Below are 24,241 nucleotides of genomic sequence, written 5' to 3'. Positions count from 1 at the left end.
TATATCTGACTGTACATGTGAGTGTGCATTTCTGTCTCTCCATGTGTGTGTGTATCATGACTGTACATGTGAGTGTGTATCTCTGTCTCTGCATGTGTGTGTGTGTGTATCTGTCTGTACATTTGAGTGTGTATATCTGTCTGTACATGTGTGTGTATCTGTCTGTACATGTGAGTGTGTGTATCTGACTGTACATGTGTGTGTGTGTATCTTTGTCTGTACATGTGAGTGTGTATATTTGACTGTACATGTGAGTGTGTATATCTGCCTGTACATGTGAGTGTGTATATCTGTCTGTACATTTGAGTGTGTATATCTGACTGTACATGTGAGTGTGTATATCTGTCTGTACATGTGTTTGTGTATCTCTGTCTGTACATGTGCATGTGTATATCTGACTGTATATGTGTCAGTGTCTCGCCAACCACTGGAGTTTGAATCAGGCTTTAGCTTTCAAATTGGAAAATATAAATTAGTTGTTAATCTGCTGTTTGTTTTCACTGTGTTGAATAGATGGGAATCTCGCAGAAAAATAGCTGCTTTGTATTGGTGGCTGAAAGCAGAAAGGACCTGCAGCTCTCACCCCCCCACAAACACCCCCCGCACACACAAACCCCACCCCCCACACTCCCACCAACACAAACACCCCCCCACAACCACACACACACACACACACACAGTCAGACTCTCTCTCACACCCCCCCTGTTTTGAAGAGGTTGATGGGGCCAGTGGGGGAGATGATGCCGATTATTTTGAAATGAACAGTTCAGATGATAATCTCCCCTCTCTGCCTGATTTCTCTCTCCCAGTGCTACTGCCTCTAAATGGACGGTTACAGAACAATTTCCTTCGAAACACAGAGGCAGACAGAAAACTCAATCAGTTTTTGTAATTCAGTTCCTTCACAGTGCTTGTTCTGCTCGAGTCACAGACTGTCCCTTGTGGTTAGAGCAAGAATATTTATAATACATGGAATAGCTGGTGTGGGAAACAGGGATTCCAGGATGTAATTGGAAAGTTTCCCATTGATTCAGCCTGAGGGAAGAAAACTCGGGAAGATATTGTCCTTGACAGAAGTGGCCGCTTTCTTTAATCACTGGCTGGACCTTCTGTCCCCGAGGTCCAGCTCAATCTCCCAAACTCTCCACATTGCTGAGTGGCTGAGATTCAGAGCCACAATCACAGATCAAATCGAAAAGCATCAATAATATATTTAATGAGCAAAACGTTCACACCAAAAGAAAACCTGTGTGAGTGAGTGAGAGAGTGCGTGAGTGAGTCTGTGTGTCTGAGTGTGAGTGTGTGTGTGTGTGTGAATGTGTGAGAGAGTGTGTGTCTGTGAGTGAGTTTGTGAGAGTGAGTGTGTGTGAGTGTGTGTCTGTGTGTGTGTGTGTCTGTGAGTGAGTGAGTTTGTGAGAGAGAGTGTGTGTGAGTGTGTGTCTGTGTGTGTGTGTGTCTGTGAGTGAGTGAGTTTGTGAGAGAGAGTGTGTGTCTGTGTGTGAGTGTGTGTCTGAGTGAGTGTGTGTGTCTGTGAGTGAGTTTGTGAGAGAGAGTGTGTGTGAGTGTGCTCTGACCAGGGGAAGGGAAAGGGAGACATGTTAGACTGCCTCTGTTTAGGGCAATTCCTGTTAACATTACATTCATTAAATGAACACAAAGACAATTTAACAGAAGAGAGTTGGCCAGTGTGCTGTAAACATGTACACAGGGGACAGAAAGAATTACACAGCACATTCTGCTTAGTTCTGTCAGAGAACAGTGTGAGGTACCGGAAGGATTGACAGCTTGATAGGCTGCTATGTGAATGCTCCTTGCAATGGTTGTAACCATCTTTATCTCAACTGCTGGAGGTTAGTCCTGTGCAGTGGGAGGCTGTTACTGACTCCACAACCCATAGCATGAGATGGGGTCACCCACACTCACCAGACAAAAGGATTCTGAGTTAGAACTCCAGTCTTCACTCAACTACATGGACTGGAGTGGGGTTTGAGCCCAGAACTTCCAGACTTAGAAGCAGCAATGTCAAAGACTCATTCCAAGCAGCGAGCAGTAAGAGTAATCAGAGTAAAGAACAGCCCAGTCTGGCCTGATGGGTGAGTGGCCTGACCCAGCCACTGATAGACACACACTCACCTCGACCATTGTAATTCTGATGCTCCACTTGCACCTGCTTTAACAAGCATTCCAACACCTCGATTTGTTCTCTGTACCTGGGCTCCCTCCCATCCAACTCTTTCCAATCTCAAAACACAAACACAAGGATAAATAAAGAGGAACTTGCAGCCTGTTGCCCACACAGGATATATATACATGCACAGAGAATGGAGCACCTACTCCTGCCGATTCCTCACTCTGGGATCAGGACCAATGCCTGGATAATATCCTGACTCCGTGTCCTGTTCTGCTGCTCATGCGACACCATCTTCACATGAAGATACCCTCATTGGGCTGGCAGGGAGCTCAGCATCCAACTATGACACTGATCTGTGCCAGGAGACAGGAGCTTCCTGCTGGGTATGATTGTCAAAGGCACAGGGCAGGCTTCACGGGGAATGCTGAACTGAGGTGGCAGGATGTGGGAGGACCAGCCTCACTGCATGGAGAAGTAACCAAACAGCCAACTAAAGGGTACTGCACCCCATCTCATACTAAAACTCCTAGTGGCAAACAATTTTCCTCATTAAAAAAAAATATTTAATTGCTTCCTGCATTGAACCCGACACTAATGTACAGCCTTTGCCAGTGCTGATGAAAGGTCATAGAGTTGTACAGCATAGAAACAGGCCCTTCGGCCCACCGCGTCCATGCTGACCATAATGCCCTGAAACATTAACTCTGTTTCTCTCTCCACAGATGCTGCCAGACCTGCGTCCCAGAGCCATCGGGACACTGACCGCTATCCGGGAATGCTATTCTTGAAGCACGCCCACTCCCATTCTCAGCGCCACTGGTGACTGAAAATCCCAGCCTATGTGTCTCTTACTCAGATACTCACAGACTGAGTGTACAATTGCAGCAGTTTCTGTTTTTATTTCAGATTTGCCAGTGAGTAGGAAAGTTTGTGTTGTGTTACCTGCACTCTGGGCAGCAAAAATTGTGACATAATAATAGTCAGACTGGCATATAGTCACATCCCACATCATCCAATCTACAGTATACATTACAACAGCCCCTGTTTCATTAAACATGGGGATGAATTTAGGATAATTAAATTATTGTTAATGATTCAGTCGTGCAGTGTATAAAAAGCTTTGGAGCACTTTCTAAGAGTGGGATGGAAAGAATTTTTAATAGTGTAAAGAAGTTGATTTTGCAGTAAATCAGTATAAAACATTCTCTTTTCTACAGTGGAGCTTTACTTACTTGATGGGATAGCAAATGGTGGATTGGAAGCCTGTGGAGGACCCCAGCCCTTCATATTGGCAGCTGACACTCGCATGTAGTAAGATTGACCCTGACATGAGATTAAAAAGATTGAATTAAAATATTACAGCCCATGTACACTCTACCCACACATTTAATCTCCTCGCGCAGTCCCTGTACAGCCACCCCATTTGGAAATGACTGTTCTTCCTGTGATAGGAGAAGGTGTTGTGATAGTTTGAGAAGTTATGATGAGTTGAATGACTGTGTATTTACCGTAATGAGACCTGGGATTGTACATCTCAGGGTCTTGAGATTCTCCAATGTGATCTCCTCACACTGAGCTGAGAAATCCATCAAACAGCTCCACTCCACTAGGACATTAGAAAAAGGAATTAAAATTCTTTCAAACACATGGCGAATCACATTTTCAAAACATTTTATGATGATGTCAGTCCTTCACCGATCTGTGTATCTGTCCCATGGCCCCTAGCTCTTCACTGCTTCTCTAAGCAGCACCCCTCCCCCCGCACCCCCCCACAGCACCCCTCCCCCCGCACCCCTCCCCCACAGCACCCCTCCCCCACAGCACCCCTCCCCCCGCACCCCTCCCCCCGCACCCCCCCCCACAGCACCCCTCCCCCCGCACCCCCCCACAGCACCCCTCCCCCCGCACCCCTCCCCCACAGCACCCCTCCCCCACAGCACCCCTCCCCCCGCACCCCTCCCCCCGCACCCCCCCCCCACAGCACCCCTCCCCCCGCACCCCTCCCCCACAGCACCCCTCCCCCACAGCACCCCTCCCCCCGCACCCCTCCCCCCCTCCCCCCGCAGCCCCCCCACAGCACCCCTCCCCCCGCACCCCTCCCCCACAGCACCCCTCCCCCCGCATCCCCCACCACAGCACCCCTCCCCCACAGCCCCCCGCACCCCTTCCCCACAGCACCCCTCCCCCCGCACCCCTCCCCCCACAGCACCCCTCCCCCCACAGCACCCCTCCCCCCCCGCACCCCTCCCCCCGCACCCCTCCTCCCGCACCCCCCCCACAGCACCCCTCCCCCACAGCACCCCTCCCCCACAGCACCCCTCCCCCCACAGCACCCCTCCCCCCACAAACCCCCCCGCACCCCCCCGCACCCCCCCCACACAGCACCCCTCCCCCCACAGCACCCCGCACCCCCCCCACACAGCACCCCTCCCCCCACAGCACCCCCCCCCCACAGCACCCCTCCCCCCGCACCCCCTCCCACAGCACCCCACCCCCCGCACCCCCCCCCACAGCACCCCTCCCCCCGCAGCACCCCTCCCCCCGCACCCCCCCCACAGCACCCCTCCCCCCGCACCCCCCCCCCCACAGCACCCCTCCCCCCGCACCCCCCCACAGCACCCCTCCCCCCGCACCCCCCCCACAGCACCCCTCCCCCCGCACCCCCCCCCACAGCACCCCTCCCCCCGCAACCCCTCCCCCCGCACCCCCCCCGCACCCCCCCACAGCACCCCTCCCCCCGCAACCCCTCCCCCCGCACCCCCCCCGCACCCCCCCGCCCCACAGCACCCCTCCCCCCGCACCCCTCCCCCACAGCACCCCTCCCCCCGCAACCCCCCCCCCACAGCACCCCTCCCCCCGCACCCCCCCACAGCACCCCTCCCCACGCACCCCCTCCCACAGCACCCCTCCCCCCGCACCCCCCCCGCATCCCCCCCCACAGCACCCCTCCCCCGCACCCTCCCCCACTGCACCCCCCCACAGCACCCCTCCCCCACAGCACCCCTCCCTCCGCAACCCCCCCCCACAGCACCCCTCCCCCACAGCACCCCTCCCCCCGCACCCCCCCCACAGCACCCCTGCACCCCTCCCCCACAGCACCCCTCCCCCCGCACCCCCCCGCACCCCCCCCCCCACAACACCCCTCCCCCCGCAGCACCCCGCATCCCCCCCCGCACTCCCCTCTCCGCCCACCCTGTTCTCCCCCCCCCCCAATGCTAATGGGGGTATCATTTCAAAGGTTACAAGAAGATACAAGACTTGGAACTGTAGTAATGGGTAAGGAGGATGGTAATGGATAATGCAGCAAATAACTGGTGAAATGGACAATCTGATGGCCGATGGGATTTAATGCAGAGAGGTGTGAAGTGATGCTTTTTGTAGGAAGAACAAGGAGAAGCAGGATGAATTTTAAAGGGGATTCAGGAACAGAGAATTAAGGGCGGGCGGGCGTGCGTCCAGAAATGTTTGCAGGTGCAGGGTGAGTTCAGAAGATTGTTTAAAAAGCAAATGGGACTCTGGGTTTATAAGCAGCAGAAAGAGTAAAACAGCCAGGAAGGTTTGCTGTCCCTTTATAAAACAGACATCAATTTGAAAGAGTGGAGTTTGAAAATGTTTTATTGGTGAGAAACTGTAAATGTGTGAGATGTGTCTCTCTCAGTCATGTCCCTGGGCCAGAATAATGGTGATAACTGATCGGGTAGATAGAGAGAAACTCTTTCCAGTAGCAGGAGGCTCGGTAAACAGACAGACACCGATTGAAGGTGATTGGCTAAAGAATTGGAGGAGGAGAAGAAGAGAATTTCTTTGACACAGCGAGTTGTGATCTGGAAAGTGCTGCCTGAAATGGTGGTGGAAGCAGATTCAAAAGGGAATTGGAAAAGAAAAATTTGCAGGGCTATGGGGAAAGAGCCAGTGATGTGGGATTAATTGAATAGCTCTGTTAAAGAGCCAGTACAGCAACTTGGGATGAATGGCCTCCTTCTGTGCTGTAGGACTCTAAGATTCTATGACCTGCCGATTATCTGGTGATAATAACAGTCCTCGAACACTGCAGAGTGTTCCCTCTGTGACCACTTCAAATCACCTCTCCATCAGCTGGAACCTCTTGCAATGGGACAGAGGCTTAAACATCAGTAAATTCATTCAATTGCATCTCACACTTCAAATTTACTCTTCAATACACCCCTGCCCCCCAGACCCCCTCCCCAGCCCCTGCCCCCCCCACACCCCCCAGACCCCATCCCCAACCCTGCTCCCCCCAGACCCCACCCCCAGCCCCCACTCCCCCCAGCCCCCACCCCCAGCCCAACCCCACCCCCCACACACAACTCCCAGCTCCCACCCCCCAGCCCCCACCCCCACCACACCCACCCACCCCAGACCCCACCCCCACCCCCTGCTCCCCCCAGACCCCAGACCCCACCCCCAGCCCCTGCCCCCCCAGACCCCCCGACCCCACCCCCAAACCCCCCAGACCCCACCCCCAGACCCCACCCCCAGCCCCCACTCCCCCCACACACACACCCCAGCTGCCCTCCCCCCAGCCCACGCCCCCCCACACCCCAGCCCCCCCCACACACCCCAGCCCCCCCACAGCCCCCACCCCCCACACCCCCCAGCCCCCGCACCCCCCACACACCCCTTCCAGCCCCACCCCCAGCCCCAGCACCCCCCACCCCAGCCCCTGCCCCCCCCCCGCAACCCCAGCCCCCACTCCCTTAGCCCCCACACCCCCCAGCACCCCAGGCCCTTCAAAATCGCCACAGTTGTTTTTACGGGTGGGGAAACAGCTTTAGGCGTTTGAGGGCCACGACTTCTGAAATGACCGTATTTGGCAGTTTCACCCTATGACCCACTCCCCTGTCCCTATCCTGACGTGCCACTTCCTACAGTAAGCAGTCAATAATAGCGTCTACAATCCCCACAGTCCTCCACACTCTGGAATCTGGTTTCAGCTGAGTGTGTGTGTCATTACTGCAGTACATCCTCAGTGTACAGTCACACTCGTACTGAGTTCAGCCAGAGAAAAACAGGAGCAGAGAATCGCCCCAAGTGTTTACCCTCAGGTTACTCACAGGCATGTCCTCCAGACTAATCTTTCATTTTGCACAAGTCCAGGATAATCCTGGAGGACTGAAAACTCTGCATGTTCCCAAACACATTTTGAACTCTAATGACAGTGAAATTGGTCAAAAGCAACTGAGATGAATGCAGATAATCAGCCACTCACACTCATTGCTCCTACATAACGAATAGCACCCAGGGTGAGGCAGCAAAGGGTCCTGTCAATATTGGAGCTGTACTCGAGCAGGGACTTCGCATCTTCTGGAGAGGAAGCGGAGTAAAGAGTGAAATACCTTTATATCTGCTGATCAGAGTGGGGTTCGTACTCAGAGGCTCCTGGAAGGTGACAGTCAGGGAGGTACTGCCGGTTACAGTGAGGGACACGTTGGTGGGAGTGCCCGGGACCCCTGCAATAAATCAAAGAGATGATGGTAACTCACTCCCACATACCCTGGGCTACATTTTATGAATACGCTGCAAATCGCGCGGTGCATATGTGCTGTCGCTGAGCCCCTGTGATATTTCATGCAGGAGCTCATTTAAATGGAGGGGCCGGAGTGACTGCCCCCGATAATGTCGAGGGGTTGGCCACTCTGTCCCCAACAACAACGTCTGGCATCACCGCGCAGGCGCCATTTTTAAAGGGCTTCACGTCCTTAGAAGAAATTTTAACTTTTAAAGGGAACGATCTTGTAAAATTGAAGTTACACATTACATGACATCTTGACCCTCCTCACCCACACCCCCAAGGAATAATCAAATCATTAATAGCCCATTCCCTCCAAAGGCATAGGCGTTCCGGCCAGTGGCTGGAATATTGGTGTGGGATGGCCGTCGCTACCAGATAGGTAATCATTCCTTAATTGTAATATAATTTGCATATTAAAATGAAGGTCCCGCCGCTAAACAGCAGGTGGGGCTTTACCGAGGCCTCGCTACCGCTGGTAAAATATGGCCGGGCCTTCTTGGCATCGGAGGTTATGGTGGGCACCACCCGGAAAAATCTTCCCGGCAACCACACTCCCCCGCCACGAACCCCTCGATTAGATTCCAGTCTGTAACTCACTCCCGGGTATCTGTTATTCTATAGATAAACACCCTGAACCCCTCGATTAGATTCCAGTTTGTAACTCACTCCCGGGTATCTGTTATTCTATATATAAACCCCCCAAACCCCTCGATTCGATTCCAGTCTGGAACTCACTCCCGGGTATCTGTTATTCTATATATAAACCCCCCAAACCCCTCGATTCGATTCCAGTCTGGAACTCACTCCCGGGTATCTGTTATTCTATATATAAACCCCCCAAACCCCTCAATTAGATTCCAGTCTGTAACTCACTCCCGGGTATCTGTTATTCTATATATAAACCCCCCCGAACCCCTCGATTAGATTCCAGTCTGTAACTCACTCCCGGGTATCTGTTATTCTATATATGAACCCCTCGATTAGATTCCAGTCTGTAACTCACTCCCGGGTATCTGTTATTCTATATCTAAACCCCTCGATTAGATTCCAGTCTGTAACTCACTCCCAAGTATCTGTTATTCTATAAATAAACCCCCCGAACCCCTCGATTAGATTCCAGTCTGTAACTCACTCCCGGGTATCTGTTATTCTATATATAAACACCCTGAACCCCTCGATTAGATTCCAGTTTGTAACTCACTCCCGGGTATCTGTTATTCTATATATAAACCCCCCAAACCCCTCGATTCGATTCCAGTCTGGAACTCACTCCCGGGTATCTGTTATTCTATATATAAACCCCCCAAACCCCTCAATTAGATTCCAGTCTGTAACTCACTCCCGGGTATCTGTTATTCTATATATAAACCCCTCGATTAGATTCCAGTCTGTAACTCACTCCCGGGTATCTGTTATTCTATATATGAACCCCTCGATTAGATTCCAGTCTGTAACTCACTCCCGGGTATCTGTTATTCTATATCTAAACCCCCCGAACCCCTCGATTAGATTCCAGTCTGTAACTCACTCCCAGGTATCTGTTATTCTATATATAAACCGCCCCGAACCCCTCGATTAGATTCCAGTCTGTAACTCACTCCCGGGTATCTGTTATTCTACATATAAACACCCCGAACCCCTCGATTAGATTCCAGTCTGTAACTCACTCCCGGGTATCTGTTATTCTATATATAAACCCCCCGAACCCCTCGATTAGATTCCAGTCTGTAACTCACTCCCGGGTATCTGTTATTCTATATATAAACCTACTGAACCCCTCTATTAGATTCCAGTCTGTAACTCACTGCTGGGTATCTGTTATTCTATATATAAACCCCCTGAGCCCCTCGATTAGATTCCAGTCTGTATTTCACTCCTGGGTATCTGTTGTTCTATATATAAAACCTCCGAACCCCTCGATTAGATTCCAGTCTGTATTTCACTCCTGGGTATCTATTGTTCTATATATAAAACCTCCGAACCCCTCGATTAGATTCCAGTCTGTAACTCACTCCCAAGTATCTGTTATTCTATATAGGAACCCCTCGATTAGATTCCAGTCTGTAACTCACTCCTGGGTATCTATTGTTCTATACATAAACCCTCCGAACCCCTCCAATAGATTCCAGTCTGTAACTCACTCCCAAGTATCTGTTATTCTATATAGGAACCCCTCGATTAGATTCCAGTCTGTAACTCACTCCCGGGTATCTGTTATTCTATATATAAACCCTCCGAACCCCTCGATTAGATTCCAGTCCGTAACTCACTCCCGGGTATCTGTTATTCTATATATAAACCACCCCGAACCCCTCGATTAGATTCCAGTCTGTAACTCACTGCTGGGTATCTGTTATTCTATATATAAACCACCCCGAACCCCTCGATTAGATTCCAGTCTGTAACTCACTCCCAGGTATCTGTTATTCTATATATAAACCCCCTGAGCCCCTCGATTAGATTCCAGTCTGTAACTCACTCCCAGGTATCTGTTATTCTATATCTAAACCCCTCGATGAGATTCCAGTCTGTAACTCACTGCTGGGTATCTGTTATTCTATATATAAACCCCCTGAGCCTTTCGATTAGATTCCAGTCTGTAACTCACTCCCGGGTATCTGTTATTCTATATCTAAACCCCTCGATGAGATTCCAGTCTGTAACTCACTCCTGGGTATCTGTTATTCTATATTGAAACCCCCTGAACCCCTCGATTAGATTCCAGTCTGTAATTCACTCCTGGGTATCTGTTATTGTCTATATAAACCCTCCGAACCCCTCGATTAGATTCCAGTCTGTAATTCACTCCTGGGTATCTGTTATTGTCTATATAAACCCCCTGAACCCCTCGATTAGATTCCAGTCTGTAACTCACTCCCAGGTATCTGTTATTCTATATCTAAACCCCTAGATTAGATTCCAGTCTGTAACTCACTCCCAAGTATCTGTTATTCTATATTGAAACCCCCTGAACCCCTCGATTAGATTCCAGTCTGTAATTCACTCCTGGGTATCTGTTATTGTCTATATAAACCCTCCGAACCCCTCGATTAGATTCCAATCTGTATTTCACTCCTGGGTATCTATTGTTCTATATATAAACTACCTGAACCGCTCGATTAGATTCCAGTCTGTTGTTATTGTATGTTCTATTCTCTCTCAGGCTGGGTGTTGTGTGGTAATGACTTTGTATTCTGATCTGTTTGTCGTGCAGAATCTTACTTGCATGTTCAAATTCTGTTTTCATTTGTGTGTACAGTCTGTATCTCCACTCCCAGGCTCTCAGTTGTTGTTTCTTCTCTGTGTTGTCATGGCCTGGCCCGTCACTCAGTCCCTCAGAGGACAGCTCATTCACTCGGTCCTGTGCATCCTCTAGGAGGTTATTTAGGTGCATGGCTCGGGACTCTACATTAACAACTAGCAACAAAAAGAAAGTGACGTTAGTTTAGCAGGTACCGATTTTCACCTCTCCCTCTCCCCCACAGCCCCTCACCCCATTCCTCACTCAATCCTCAACCTGGCGTTACTTGGGTTTTGATTTATTCTTGAGATGTGGGCGTCGCTGGCCAGACCAACATTTATTGCCCATCCCTAATTGCCCTTGACAAGGTGGTGGTGAGCTGCCTTCTTGAAACGCTGCAGTCCATGTGGTGTAGGTACACCCACAGTGCTGTTAGGAAGGGAGTTCTAGGATTTTGACCCAGCGACAGTGAAGGAACGGTGATATAGTTCCAAGTCAGGATGGTGTGTGACTTGGAGGGGATCTTGTAGGTGGTGGTGTTTCCATGTATTTGCTGCCCGTGTCCTTCTAGGTGGTAGAGGTCGCGGGTTTGGAAGGTGCTGTTGAAGGAGCCTTGGGCATTGCTGCAGTGCATCTTGTAGATGGTACACACTGCTGCCACTGTGTGTCGGTGGTGGAGAGAGTGAATGTTTGTAGATGGGGTGCCAATCAAGCGGGCTGCTTTGTCCTGGATGGTGTCGAGCTTCTTGAGTATTGTTGGAGCTGCACCCATCCAGGCAAGTGGAGAGTATTCCATCGCACTCCTGACTTGTGCCTTGTAGATGGAGGACAGGTTTTGGGGAGTCAGGAGGTGAGTTACTCGCCGCAGGATTCCCAGTCTCTGACCTGCTCTTGTGGCCATGATATTTATATGGCTACTCCAGTTCAGTTTCTGGTGGGGGATACCGTGATGGTAATGCCATTGAATGTCAGGGGGAGATGGTTAGATTCTCTCTTGTTGGAGATGGTGATTGCCTGGCACTTGTGTGGCGTGAATGTTACTTGCCACTTATCAGACCAAGCCTGGATATTGTCCAGGTTTTGCTGCATTTCTACACAGACTGCTTCAGTATCTGAGGAGTCACGAATGGTGCTGAACATTGTGCAATCATCAGCGAACATCCCCACTTCTGACCTTATGATTGAAGGAAGGTCATTGATGAAGCAACTGAAGATGGTTGGGCCTAGGACACTACCCTGAGGAACTCCTGCAGTGATGTCCTGGAGCTCAGATGATTGACCTCCAACAACCACAACCATCTTCCTTTGCACTAGGTATGACTCCAACCAGCGGACAGTTTTCCCTCTGATTCCCACTGACTCCAGTTTTGCTAGGGCTCCTTAATGCCAGACTCGGTCAAATGCTGCCTTGATGTCAAGGGCAGTCACTCTCACCTCACCTCTGGAACTGGCGGACAATGGCCTTCGAATGGGATCTTCTCCCAGCTGCCAAATTGAAAAAAAAAGCTGTAGGAACACAATCCAGTCCTTTAACTATTTTATCAACCTCAGTCAAGTCTTCTAAGATGAATAAAGCCAGTGCTTGAAGCCTCTTGGAGTAAGTACTGGGGTTTAAGCTGGAAATCATTCCCTTGGCCTTGATCGGCACCTTTCTCAAAGCCTCAATATCGCCCACCATGTGAAGCAACTGATCATGGTCTAACTAGGAAGATAAAAGATGGGAGGTGCCAACTCACAGTGTGGGCTCTCCTTGGCTCCAGCCTTTAGGAGGGTCCGAGCAACAGCTACATTATTGGTCATGACGGCAATGTCCAATGGCAGTAGCCCCTCACTGTTGGGAGTGTTCAGATCCACCTCATCCAAACTGCAGTCATTTAACAGCAACTGAACAGCATCAAAGTCGTGTTGCTCGATGGCCTCGAACAAGGCTTCATTACACTGGAAATTCTGTAAGAGAGCAGGCAACATCTGTCAGAAATAATCACACATCTGCAGGGGAACACAGGGAACACCAGTCTCATTGAATCCTGGATAGTACGGCCCTGTCACTGTGTGACTGACTGACCCCTCGATAGTACGGCCCTGTCACTGTGTGACTGACTGACCCCTGGATAGTGCGGCCCTGTCACTGTGTGACTGACTGACCCCTGGATAGTGCGGCCCTGTCACTGTGTGACTGACCCCTGGATAGTGCGGCCCTGTCACTGTGAGACTGACGCCTCGATAGTAGGGCCCTGTCACTGTGAGACTGACGCCTCGATAGTAGGGCCCTGTCACTGTGTGACTGACAGACCCCTCGATAGTACGGCCCTGTCACTGTGTGACTGACTGACCCCTGGATAGTGCGGCCCTGTCACTGTGTGACTGACTGACCCCTGGATAGTGCGGCCCTGTCACTGTGTGACTGACCCCTGGATAGTGCGGCCCTGTCACTGTGAGACTGACGCCTCGATAGTAGGGCCCTGTCACTGTGAGACTGACGCCTCGATAGTAGGGCCCTGTCACTGTGTGACTGACAGACCCCTGGATAGTGCGGCCCTGTCACTGTGTGACTGACTGACCCCTCGATAGTACGGCCCTGTCACTATGTGACTGACTGACCCCTCGATAGTGCGGCCCTGTCACTGTGTGATTGACTGACCCCTCGATAGTACGGCCCTGTCACTGTGTGACTGACTGACCCCTCGATAGTGCGGCCCTGTCACTGTGTGACTGACTGACCCCTCGATAGTACGGCCCTGTCACTGTGTGACTGACTGACCCCTGGATAGTGCGGCCCTGTCACTGTGTGACTGACTGACCCCTGGATAGTACGGCCCTGTCACTGTGTGACTGACTGACCCCTCGATAGTGCAGCCCTGTCACTGTGAGACTGACGCCTCGATAGTAGGGCCCTGTCACTGTGTGACTGACTGACCCCTCGATAGTGCGGCCCAGTCACTGTGTGACTGACTGACCCCTCGATAGTGCGGCCCAGTCACTGTGTGACTGACTGACCCCTGGATAGTGCGGCCCTGTCACTGTGAGACTGACGCCTCGATAGTAGGGCCCTGTCACTGTGAGACTGACGCCTCGATAGTAGGGCCCTGTCACTGTGTGACTGACTGACCCCTGGATAGTACGGCCCTGTCACTGTGTGACTGACTGACCCCTGGATAGTGCGGCCCTGTCACTGTGTGACTGACTGACCCCTCGATAGTACGGCCCTGTCACTGTGTGACTGACTGACCCCTGGATAGTGCGGCCCTGTCACTGTGTGACTGACTGACCCCTGGATAGTGCGGCCCTGTCACTGTGTGACTGACTGACCCCTGGATAGTACGGCCCTGTCACTGTGTGACTGACTGACCCCTCGATAGTGCAGCCCTGTCACTGTGAGACTGACGCCTCGATAGTAGGGCCCTGTCACTGTGTGACTGACTGACCCCTCGATAGTGCGGCCCAGTCACTGTGTGACTGACTGACCCCTCGATAGTGCGGCCCAGTCACTGTGTGACTGACTGACCCCTCGATACTGTGGCCCTGTCACTGTGTGACTGACTGACCCCTCGATAGTGCAGCTCTGTCACTGTGTGACTGACCCCTCGATAGTACGGCCCTGTCACTGTGTGATTGACTGACCCCTCGATAGTACGGCCCTGTCACTGTGTGATTGACTGACCCCTCGATAGTACGGCCCTGTCACTGTGTGACTGACCCCTAGACAGTGCGGTACTGTCACTGTGTGACTGACTGACCCCTAGACAGTGCGGTCCCGTCACTGTGTGACTGACTGACCCCTCGACAGTGTGGCCCTGTCACTGTGTGACTGACCCCTCGATAGTACGGCCCTGTCACTGTGTGACTGACTGACCCCTCGACAGTGCAGCCCTGTCACTGTGTGACTGACTGACCCCTCGATAGTGCGGCCCTGTCACTGTGTGACTGACTGACCCCTCGATAGTGCAGCCCTGTCACTGTGTGACTGACTGACCCCTCGATACTGTGGCCCTGTCACTGTGTGACTGACTGACCCCTCGATAGTGCAGCCCTGTCACTGTGTGACTGACCCCTCGATAGTACGGCCCTGTCACTGTGTGATTGACTGACCCCTCGATAGTACGGCCCTGTCACTGTGTGATTGACTGACCCCTCGATAGTACGGCCCTGTCACTGTGTGACTGACTGACCCCTGGATAGTGCGGCCCTGTCACTGTGTGACTGACTGACCCCTGGATAGTGCGGCCCTGTCACTGTGTGACTGACTGACCCCTGGATAGTACGGCCCTGTCACTGTGTGACTGACTGACCCCTCGATAGTGCAGCCCTGTCACTGTGAGACTGACGCCTCGATAGTAGGGCCCTGTCACTGTGTGACTGACTGACCCCTCGATAGTGCGGCCCAGTCACTGTGTGACTGACTGACCCCTCGATAGTGCGGCCCAGTCACTGTGTGACTGACTGACCCCTCGATACTGTGGCCCTGTCACTGTGTGACTGACTGACCCCTCGATAGTGCAGCTCTGTCACTGTGTGACTGACCCCTCGATAGTACGGCCCTGTCACTGTGTGATTGACTGACCCCTCGATAGTACGGCCCTGTCACTGTGTGATTGACTGAGCCCTCGATAGTACGGCCCTGTCACTGTGTGACTGACCCCTAGACAGTGTGGTACTGTTACTGTGTGACTGACTGACCCCTAGACAGTGCGGTCCTGTCACTGTGTGACTGACTGACCCCTCGACAGTGTGGCCCTGTCACTGTGTGACTGACCCCTCGATAGTACGGCCCTGTCACTGTGTGACTGACTGACCCCTCGACAGTGCAGCCCTGTCACTGTGTGACTGACTGACCCCTCGATACTGTGGCCCTGTCACTGTGTGACTGACCCCTAGACAGTGCGGTACTGTCACTGTGTGACTGACTGACCCCTAGACAGTGCGGTCCTGTCACTGTGTGACTGACTGACCCCTCGACAGTGTGGCCCTGTCACTGTGTGACTGACCCCTCGATAGTACGGCCCTGTCACTGTGTGACTGACTGACCCCTCGACAGTGCAGCCCTGTCACTGTGTGACTGACTGACCCCTCGATAGTGCGGCCCTGTCACTGTGTGACTGACTGACCCCTCGATAGTGCAGCCCTGTCACTGTGTGACTGACTGACCCCTCGATACTGTGGCCCTGTCACTGTGTGACTGACTGACCCCTCGATAGTGCAGCCCTGTCACTGTGTGACTGACCCCTCGATAGTACGGCCCTGTCACTGTGTGATTGACTGACCCCTCGATAGTACGGCCCTGTCACTGTGTGATTGACTGACCCCTCGATAGTACGGCCCTGTCACTGTGTGACTGACTGACCCCTCGATAGTGCGGCCCTGTCACTGTGTGACTGACTGACCCCTGGATAGTGCGGCCCTGTCACTGTGTGACTGACTGACCCCTGGATAGTGCGGCCCTGTCACTGTGTGACTGACTGACCCCTCGATAGTGCAGCCCTGTCACTGTGAGACTGACGCCTCGATAGTAGGGCCCTGTCACTGTGTGACTGACTGACCCCTCGATAGTGCGGCCCAGTCACTGTGTGACTGACTGACCCCTCGATAGTGCGGCCCAGTCACTGTGTGACTGACTGACCCCTCGATACTGTGGCCCTGTCACTGTGTGACTGACTGACCCCTCGATAGTGCAGCTCTGTCACTGTGTGACTGACCCCTCGATAGTACGGCCCTGTCACTGTGTGATTGACTGACCCCTCGATAGTACGGCCCTGTCACTGTGTGATTGACTGAGCCCTCGATAGTACGGCCCTGTCACTGTGTGACTGACCCCTAGACAGTGTGGTACTGTCACTGTGTGACTGACTGACCCCTAGACAGTGCGGTCCTGTCACTGTGTGACTGACTGACCCCTCGACAGTGTGGCCCTGTCACTGTGTGACTGACCCCTCGATAGTACGGCCCTGTCACTGTGTGACTGACTGACCCCTCGATACTGTGGCCCTGTCACTGTGTGACTGACTGACCCCTCGATAGTGCAGCCCTGTCACTGTGTGACTGACCCCTCGATAGTACGGCCCTGTCACTGTGTGATTGACTGACCCCTCGATAGTACGGCCCTGTCACTGTGTGATTGACTGACCCCTCGATAGTACGGCCCTGTCACTGTGTGACTGACCCCTAGACAGTGCGGTCCTGTCACTGTGTGACTGACTGACCCCTCGACAGTGTGGCCATGTCACTGTGTGACTGACTGACCCCTCGATAGTGCGGCCCTGTCACTGTGTGACTGACTGACCCCTGGATAGTGCGGCCCTGTCACTGTGTGACTGACCCCTGGATAGTGCGGCCCTGTCACTGTGTGACTGACGACACGATAGTACGGCCCTGTCACTGTGTGACTGACCCCTCGATAGTGCGGCCCAGTCACTGTGTGACTGACTGACCCCTGGATAGTACGGCCCTGTCATTGTGTGACTGACTGACCCCTCGATAGTGCGGCCCAGTCACTGTGTGACTGACTGACCCCTCGATAGTGTGGCCCTGTCACTGTGTGACTGACTGACCCCTCGATAGTGCAGCCCTGTCACTGTGTGACTGACCCCTCGATAGTACGGCCCTGTCACTATGTGACAGACCCCTCGATAGTACGGCCCTGTCACTGTGTGATTGACTGACCCCACGATAGTACGGCCCTGTCACTGTGTGACTGACTGACCCCTGGATAGTGCGGCCCTGTCACTGTGTGACTGACTGACCCCTGGATAGTGTGGCCCTGTCACTGTGTGACTGACTGACCCCTCGATAGTGCAGCCCTGTCACTGTGTGACTGACCCCTCGATAGTACGGCCCTGTCACTGTGTGATTGACTGACCCCTCGATAGTACGGCCCTGTCACTGTGTGATTGACTGACCCCTCGATAGTACGGCCCTGTCACTGTGTGACTGACCCCTAGACAGTGCGGTACTGTCACTGTGTGACTGACTGACCCCTAGACAGTGCGGTCCTGTCACTGTGTGACTGACTGACCCCTCGACAGTGTGGCCCTGTCACTGTGTGACTGACTGACCCCTCGACAGTGCAGCCCTGTCACTGTGTGACTGACTGACCCCTCGATAGTGCGGCCCTGTCACTGTGTGACTGACTGACCCCTCGATAGTGCAGCCCTGTCACTGTGTGACTGACTGACCCCTCGATACTGTGGCCCTGTCACTGTGTGACTGACTGACCCCTCGATAGTGCAGCCCTGTCACTGTGTGACTGACCCCTCGATAGTACGGCCCTGTCACTGTGTGATTGACTGACCCCTCGATAGTACGGCCCTGTCACTGTGTGACTGACCCCTAGACAGTGCGGTCCTGTCACTGTGTGACTGACTGACCCCTAGACAGTGCGGTCCTGTCACTGTGTGACTGACTGACCCCTCGATAGTGCGGCCCTGTCACTGTGTGACTGACTGACCCCTCGATAGTGCAGCCCTGTCACTGTGTGACAGACCCCTCGATAGTACGGCCCTGTCACTGTGTGACTAACTGACCCCTCGATAGTGCAGTCCTGTCACTGTGTGACTGACCCCTCGATAGTACAGCGCTGTCTCTGTGTGACTGACTGACCCATCGATAGTGCGGCCTTGTCACTGTGTGACTGACTGACCCCTCGATAGTACGGCCCTGTCACTGTGTGACTGACCCCTAGACAGTGCGGTCCTGTCACTGTGTGACTGACTGACCCCTCGATAGTACGGCCCTGTCACTGTGTGACTGACTGACCCCTGGATAGTACGGCCCTGTCACTGTGTGACTGACCCCTAGACAGTGCGGTCCTGTCACTGTGTGACTGACTGACCCCTCGATAGTACGGCCCTGTCACTGTGTGACTGACTGACCCCTGGATAGTATGGCCCTGTCACTGTGTGACTGACTGACCCCTGGATAGTACGGCCCTGTCACTGTGTGACTGACCCCTAGACAGTGCGGTCCTGTCACTGTGTGACTGACTGACCCCTCGATAGTACGGCCCTGTCACTGTGTGACTGACTGACCCCTAGACAGTGTGGCCCTGTCACTGTGTGACTGACCCCTAGACAGTGCGGTCCTGTCACTGTGTGACTGACCCCTCGATAGTACAGCGCTGTCTCTGTGTGACTGACTGACCCCTCGATAGTACGGCCCTGTCACTGTGTGACTGACCCCTAGACAGTGCGGTCCTGTCACTGTGTGACTGACTGACCCCTCGACAGTGTGGCCCTGTCACTGTGTGACTGACTGACCCCTCGACAGTGTGGCCCTGTCACTGTGTGACTGACTGACCCCTCGACAGTGTGGCCCTGTCACTGTGTGACTGACTGACCCCTAGACAGTGCGGTCCTGTCACTGTGTGACTGACTGACCCCTCGACAGTGCGGTCCTGTCACTGTGTGACTGACTGACCCCTCGACAGTGTGGCCCTGTCACTGTGTGACTGACCCCTAGACAGTGCGGTCCTGTCACTGTGTGACTGACTGACCCCTCGACAGTGTGGCCCTGTCACTGTGTGACTGACTGACCCCTCGACAGTGTGGCCCTGTCACTGTGTGACTGACTGACCCCTCGACAGTGTGGCCCTGTCACTGTGTGACTGACTGACCCCTAGACAGTGCGGTCCTGTCACTGTGTGACTGACTGACCCCTCGACAGTGTGGTCCTGTCACTGTGTGACTGACTGACCCCTCGACAGTGTGGCCCTGTCACTGTGTGACTGACTGAATGCTTTGAGCAACCAATGTAAAGTACGCTGCCAATTCGCCTGTATCTGCTTTACACGTGTGCACAATGTTCCATCCTCTGCAATGTGTTAAGAATGATGGAAAAGGAGAGTGGATTTGACAGGAGTTTTAGAGAAAGTTATTTGGTTAAATGGAGTTTGGTCAGACACTTTACACAGGGATTTCTGAGCCACCTGTTGATCAATGAGAAAATCTTTATGATAATTCACCCCAAAGTCATTCATTTTACCTGGGGATTGATGTTTGAGAAGGGCTGGTTGTTTCTGTGCTTTCCTTTGAATACTGCAGTATAAGGACCTGAAAGGGTTAAAGCTGGAGACAGTGAGAGCAACCCCTCCCACTGTAAGGGTGATGATGTAACAGTCACATGGTAATGGGTTTTGGAAGAAGAGAGTAGCAGCACAGAGGATGCGAGCTAGTGAGGCTTGTGGAGAGTATAAATAGAGATGTGTAAATAATAGAAGTTATTAGTTGACCTTATCCAGACTCCGAGACTTTATCAATGACGCCGTAGCTATGTTAAAACTACAACAACACAATATGGTGGCACTGGTTAGAACGGCCAGAAATTATTGAGAAAACTTTATCTCGTGAAGTAGTGCCAAGAGAATAGCGGATCTCGTCGGGGGACTGCAAAGAGCTCCAGAGCTGCTCTGTAGCCAAAGAAGATGTGACAGTCAGTGAGTCAGCTGTGCAGGCATTCACACTGCACCACAGCAGCGTGGTGGTCTGCAACAAAACATCCAGGTCCAGCGATCGGATTCCGAGTCATAGTGCCAGGTGACGGTCCAGGACCGAGTGAGAGAATTTTAAAAGGGGACATCGTTGCATAACAGCACATTGGGTTGGATAAACGAGGAGAGAGTTCAATCTCTAGTGAAACGGCAACTCAGGAGTCGGGCAGAGTCGGCAACCATTACTCAACCAGATCACGGAGAGAAAGCTCAGAAAATGCAGGAAAGCCCCAGAAAGACCGCAAACACTTCCATTAAAGCAAAACAGTTTGAAAAGAAAGGGGAATACCCTAAAAAGCCTAACAAAGCCTAGGAAAACAAAAGGGATTTGAAATTTAGAATGCCTGAAAGTTTCCACGATCAGGAAGGACCCAATCAGGTATAAAATTGGTCCTTATGGAGAACAAGATTCCTACGCTTTAGGATAGCTTCCCAGCTGCAAACTAAATACGAAGCAGAACAAATAAATACCCTTTTATACTCTGGGCGTTCAATCGCGGATGATGTGAGTGAACGAGGCTTCTGATAAATTTGAGGATGTGCTACAAGCCTTTGACAAAGATTTCAATTTAAACTAACAAAACTCTGGAAAGAGCAAATGACAGAATCACAGAATTGTTACAGCACAGAAGGAGGCCATTCGGCCCATCATGTCTGCACTGGCTCTCCTAATGAGCATTTCACCTGATGCCAAAATTTAACAAGTGGGTCCAGAAGGTAGGAGAATCAGTAGATTCTTTTATAAATGACCTGTACAGATTGGCTGAGGGATGTGACGAGAGAGAATTGAAGGTGAAACTGATATGGGATCAAATAGCTGTCGGAATAGTGGATGAGTCTTTCTCAGATCTCTCACAATCGAAAGATGACCTTACACTCGAGAAGGCAATTCAGATCGTACGACAGGCAGAAGTCTGAAGACAAAACAGAGCCTTTGTGTGGGCTGAAGAGAAGCCTTGGATTAGAAGAAATCCATTGACTGTACAGGTCTTGAAGCCAAAGATGGAGAAGCAATCTGTAGAGAAGACACACACGGGTGGGAAGGTGCATGACACCAGGAAACCGTGCCAACGCTGTGGAGCCAGGAAGACCCATAGACGGGAGCAGTGTCCTGCTAGTAAAGCAGAATGTTTCATCTGTAAAAAAATATGTTCCAGAGCTAGAACACTTCACTTAAAGTCATAAAGCAAAAGAACTTCACACAAAGACTGGTGAATGAACTTCCAGAAGGAAAAGAACCAGATTTCCTAGGAGAAATTAATGATCCAAATCAAATATTTTAGACGGCGGACATTTATGTCAACAAATTTGAAGCTGGACACAGGTGCGCGTGTCACAGTTCTGACAGACCAAGAGCCATGGTTGATGAAATATTTCCTACAACCAGCAGACACACAGTTACATGGTCCAGGCGGGACCCAACTGAAAGTGAAGGGTAAGCTTCAAGCAACTCTCCGATATAAAAGGAGACAAATTATTGGAAGTCATGCAAAACCAAGATTTTTCCCTCTTTAGCAGAAAAGCTTACTATGCGTCCCAAGAAATGGATTGATGTCTTGGAGAATTCACACTTCTCATTCAGCGTTAACCCTGCTTGTTGGAGTCATTATAAAACTGCTCAAACGCTTTGGTCATGTTCCTTTACTGACCGCCCATGTACCAGGATGTCATCCATGTGACAAATAACTACCTTGAGCCCTTCTAAGATGTTAGATATAGACCTTTGGAAGATCTCAGGTGCGGACATTATCCCAAATGGTAACCGATTGAAACTGCTGAGACCTGCATCTGATCAAGAAGATTGATGAGGTCAAAGAGCCATAGGTAAACAGTCGCTTTCAAGCAGACTATCCAAAAATGTTCACAGGTCTTGGAAGACTGAAGACAGTGTATAGAATCACACTTCAGGACAATGCCAGGCCACTGTGTATCTCTACACCCAGAAAAATACCTCGCCCATTGATGAACCAAGTTCAAGACCAGCTGGAAGAGATGACCAGGATGGGAGTCATTGCTCCTGTTAAAAAACCAATGGAGTGATATTCGACCATGGGAGTCATTGCTCCTGTTACGATACCAACAGAGTGATATTCGACCATGGGAGTCATTGCTCCTGTTAAAAAACCAATGGAGTGATATTCGACCATGGGAGTCATTGCTCCTGTTACGATACCAACAGAGTGATATTCGACCATGGGAGTCATTGCTCCTGTTACGATACCAACAGAGTGATATTCGACCATGGGAGTCATTGCTCCTGTTACGATACCAACGGAGTGATATTCGACCATGGGAGTCATTGCTCCTGTTACGATACCAGTGGAGTGATATTCGACCATGGTTCCTGTCCGAAAACAAAATGGTCTTCTTTGTATCTGTGTGGATTTAATGCAGCTGAACAAAGCAGTGGCACGGGAAATTCATTCAATGTGCACAATGGATGACAGTTTAGCAAAATTGTCTCAGTACATCATGTTTACCAAACTGGCACCAATAGTGGGTTTTGGCAGGTTTCCTTAGACGAGACCTCAAGATTACTAACCACATTTATAACATCAATTGGAAGGTTTTGTTTCAATTGGTTACTGTTTGGGATAACGTCCGCACCTGAGATCTTCCAAAGGTCTTTGTATAGCATCTTAGAAGGGCTCAAGGTAGTTATTTGTCACATGGATGACATCCTGGTGCATCGGCGGTCAGTAGAAGAGCATGACCAAAGAGTTTGAGTAGTTTTATAATGACTCCAAGAAGCAGGGTTAACACTGAATGAGAAGTGTGAATTCTCCAAGGCATCAATCCATTTCTTGGGACACACAGGAAGCAGTAAAGGTATAATGGCAGACTCACAGAAGATATGAGCCGTTACAGAATTCCCTACTCCTACTTCTGTTCAGCAGCTCCAAAGATTCCTTGGAATGGTGAATCAATTAGCCAAATTTCTACCTCAGGGGGATGGGAACTTAAATTGTAGTTCCAGTGTACAGGATGTTGAGAGTAGTGAGGTCAGGGATAAGGTTACAAGGACGCAAGAGGGCACTGGCAAGCAAGAACTTGGTTTAAAGTGTGTCTACTTCAACGCCAGGAGCATCCGGAATAAGGTGGGTGAGCTTGCAGCATGGGTTGGTACCTGGGATCTCGATGTTGTGGCCATTTCGGAGACATGGGTAGAGCAGGGACAGGAATGGATGTTGCAGGTTCCGGGATTTAGATGTTTCAGAAAGAACAGAGAAGATGGTAAAAGAGGGGGGGGTGTGGCATTGTTAATCAAGGAGAGTATTACGGCGGCAAAAAGGACGTTTGAGGACTCGTCTACTGAGGTAGTATGGGCCGAGGTTAGAAACAGGAGAGGAGAGGTCACCCTGTTGGGAGTTTTCTATAGACCTCCGAATAGTTCCAGAGATGTAGAGGAAAGGATAGCGAAGATGATTCTCGACAGGAGCGAGAGTAACAGGGTAGTTGTTACGGGGGACTTTAACTTTCCAAATATTGACTGGAAATACTATAGTTCGAGTACTTTAGATGGGTCAGTTTTTGTCCAGTGTGTGCAGGAGGGTTTTCTGACACAGTATGTAAACAGGCCAACCAGGGGCGATGCCACATTGGATTTGGTACTGGGTAATGAACCCGGCCAGGTGTTAGATTTAGATGTAGGTGAGCACTTTGGTGATAGTGATCACAATTCGGTTAGGTTTACCTTAGCGATGGGCAGGGACAGGTATATACCGCAGGGCAAGAATTATAGCTGGGGGAAAGTAAATTATGATGCGATTAGGCAAGATTTAGGATGCGTAGGATGGGGAAGGAAACTGCAGGGGATGGGCACAATCGAAGTGTGGAGCTTATTCAGGGAGCAGCTA

The 24,241-nt window shown here is 51.5% G+C and overlaps 1 protein-coding gene across 1 annotated transcript in view; it reads right to left on the bottom strand.

Moving 5' to 3' along the window:
* The window catches only part of ankfn1a (ankyrin repeat and fibronectin type III domain containing 1a), a 240,572-nt gene that overhangs the window by 193,388 nt on the left and 22,943 nt on the right, over positions 1-24,241 (bottom strand). Inside the window, exons 2-7 of the mRNA XM_068058655.1 lie at positions 12,643-12,853; positions 10,888-11,082; positions 7,490-7,603; positions 3,641-3,738; positions 3,365-3,455; positions 2,135-2,242 (exon numbers count right to left, since the gene is read on the bottom strand). Coding sequence (XP_067914756.1) covers positions 2,135-2,242; positions 3,365-3,455; positions 3,641-3,738; positions 7,490-7,603; positions 10,888-11,082; positions 12,643-12,853 — 817 coding nt within the window. The remainder of the gene's footprint in view (positions 1-2,134; positions 2,243-3,364; positions 3,456-3,640; positions 3,739-7,489; positions 7,604-10,887; positions 11,083-12,642; positions 12,854-24,241) is intronic.

This window comes from Heterodontus francisci, chromosome 26 (genome assembly GCF_036365525.1).
Source record: "Heterodontus francisci isolate sHetFra1 chromosome 26, sHetFra1.hap1, whole genome shotgun sequence".
NCBI lineage: Eukaryota > Metazoa > Chordata > Chondrichthyes > Heterodontiformes > Heterodontidae > Heterodontus > Heterodontus francisci.
Note: the sequence above shows the minus strand (reverse complement) of the source record. Positions and strands in the feature narration are given on the sequence as shown.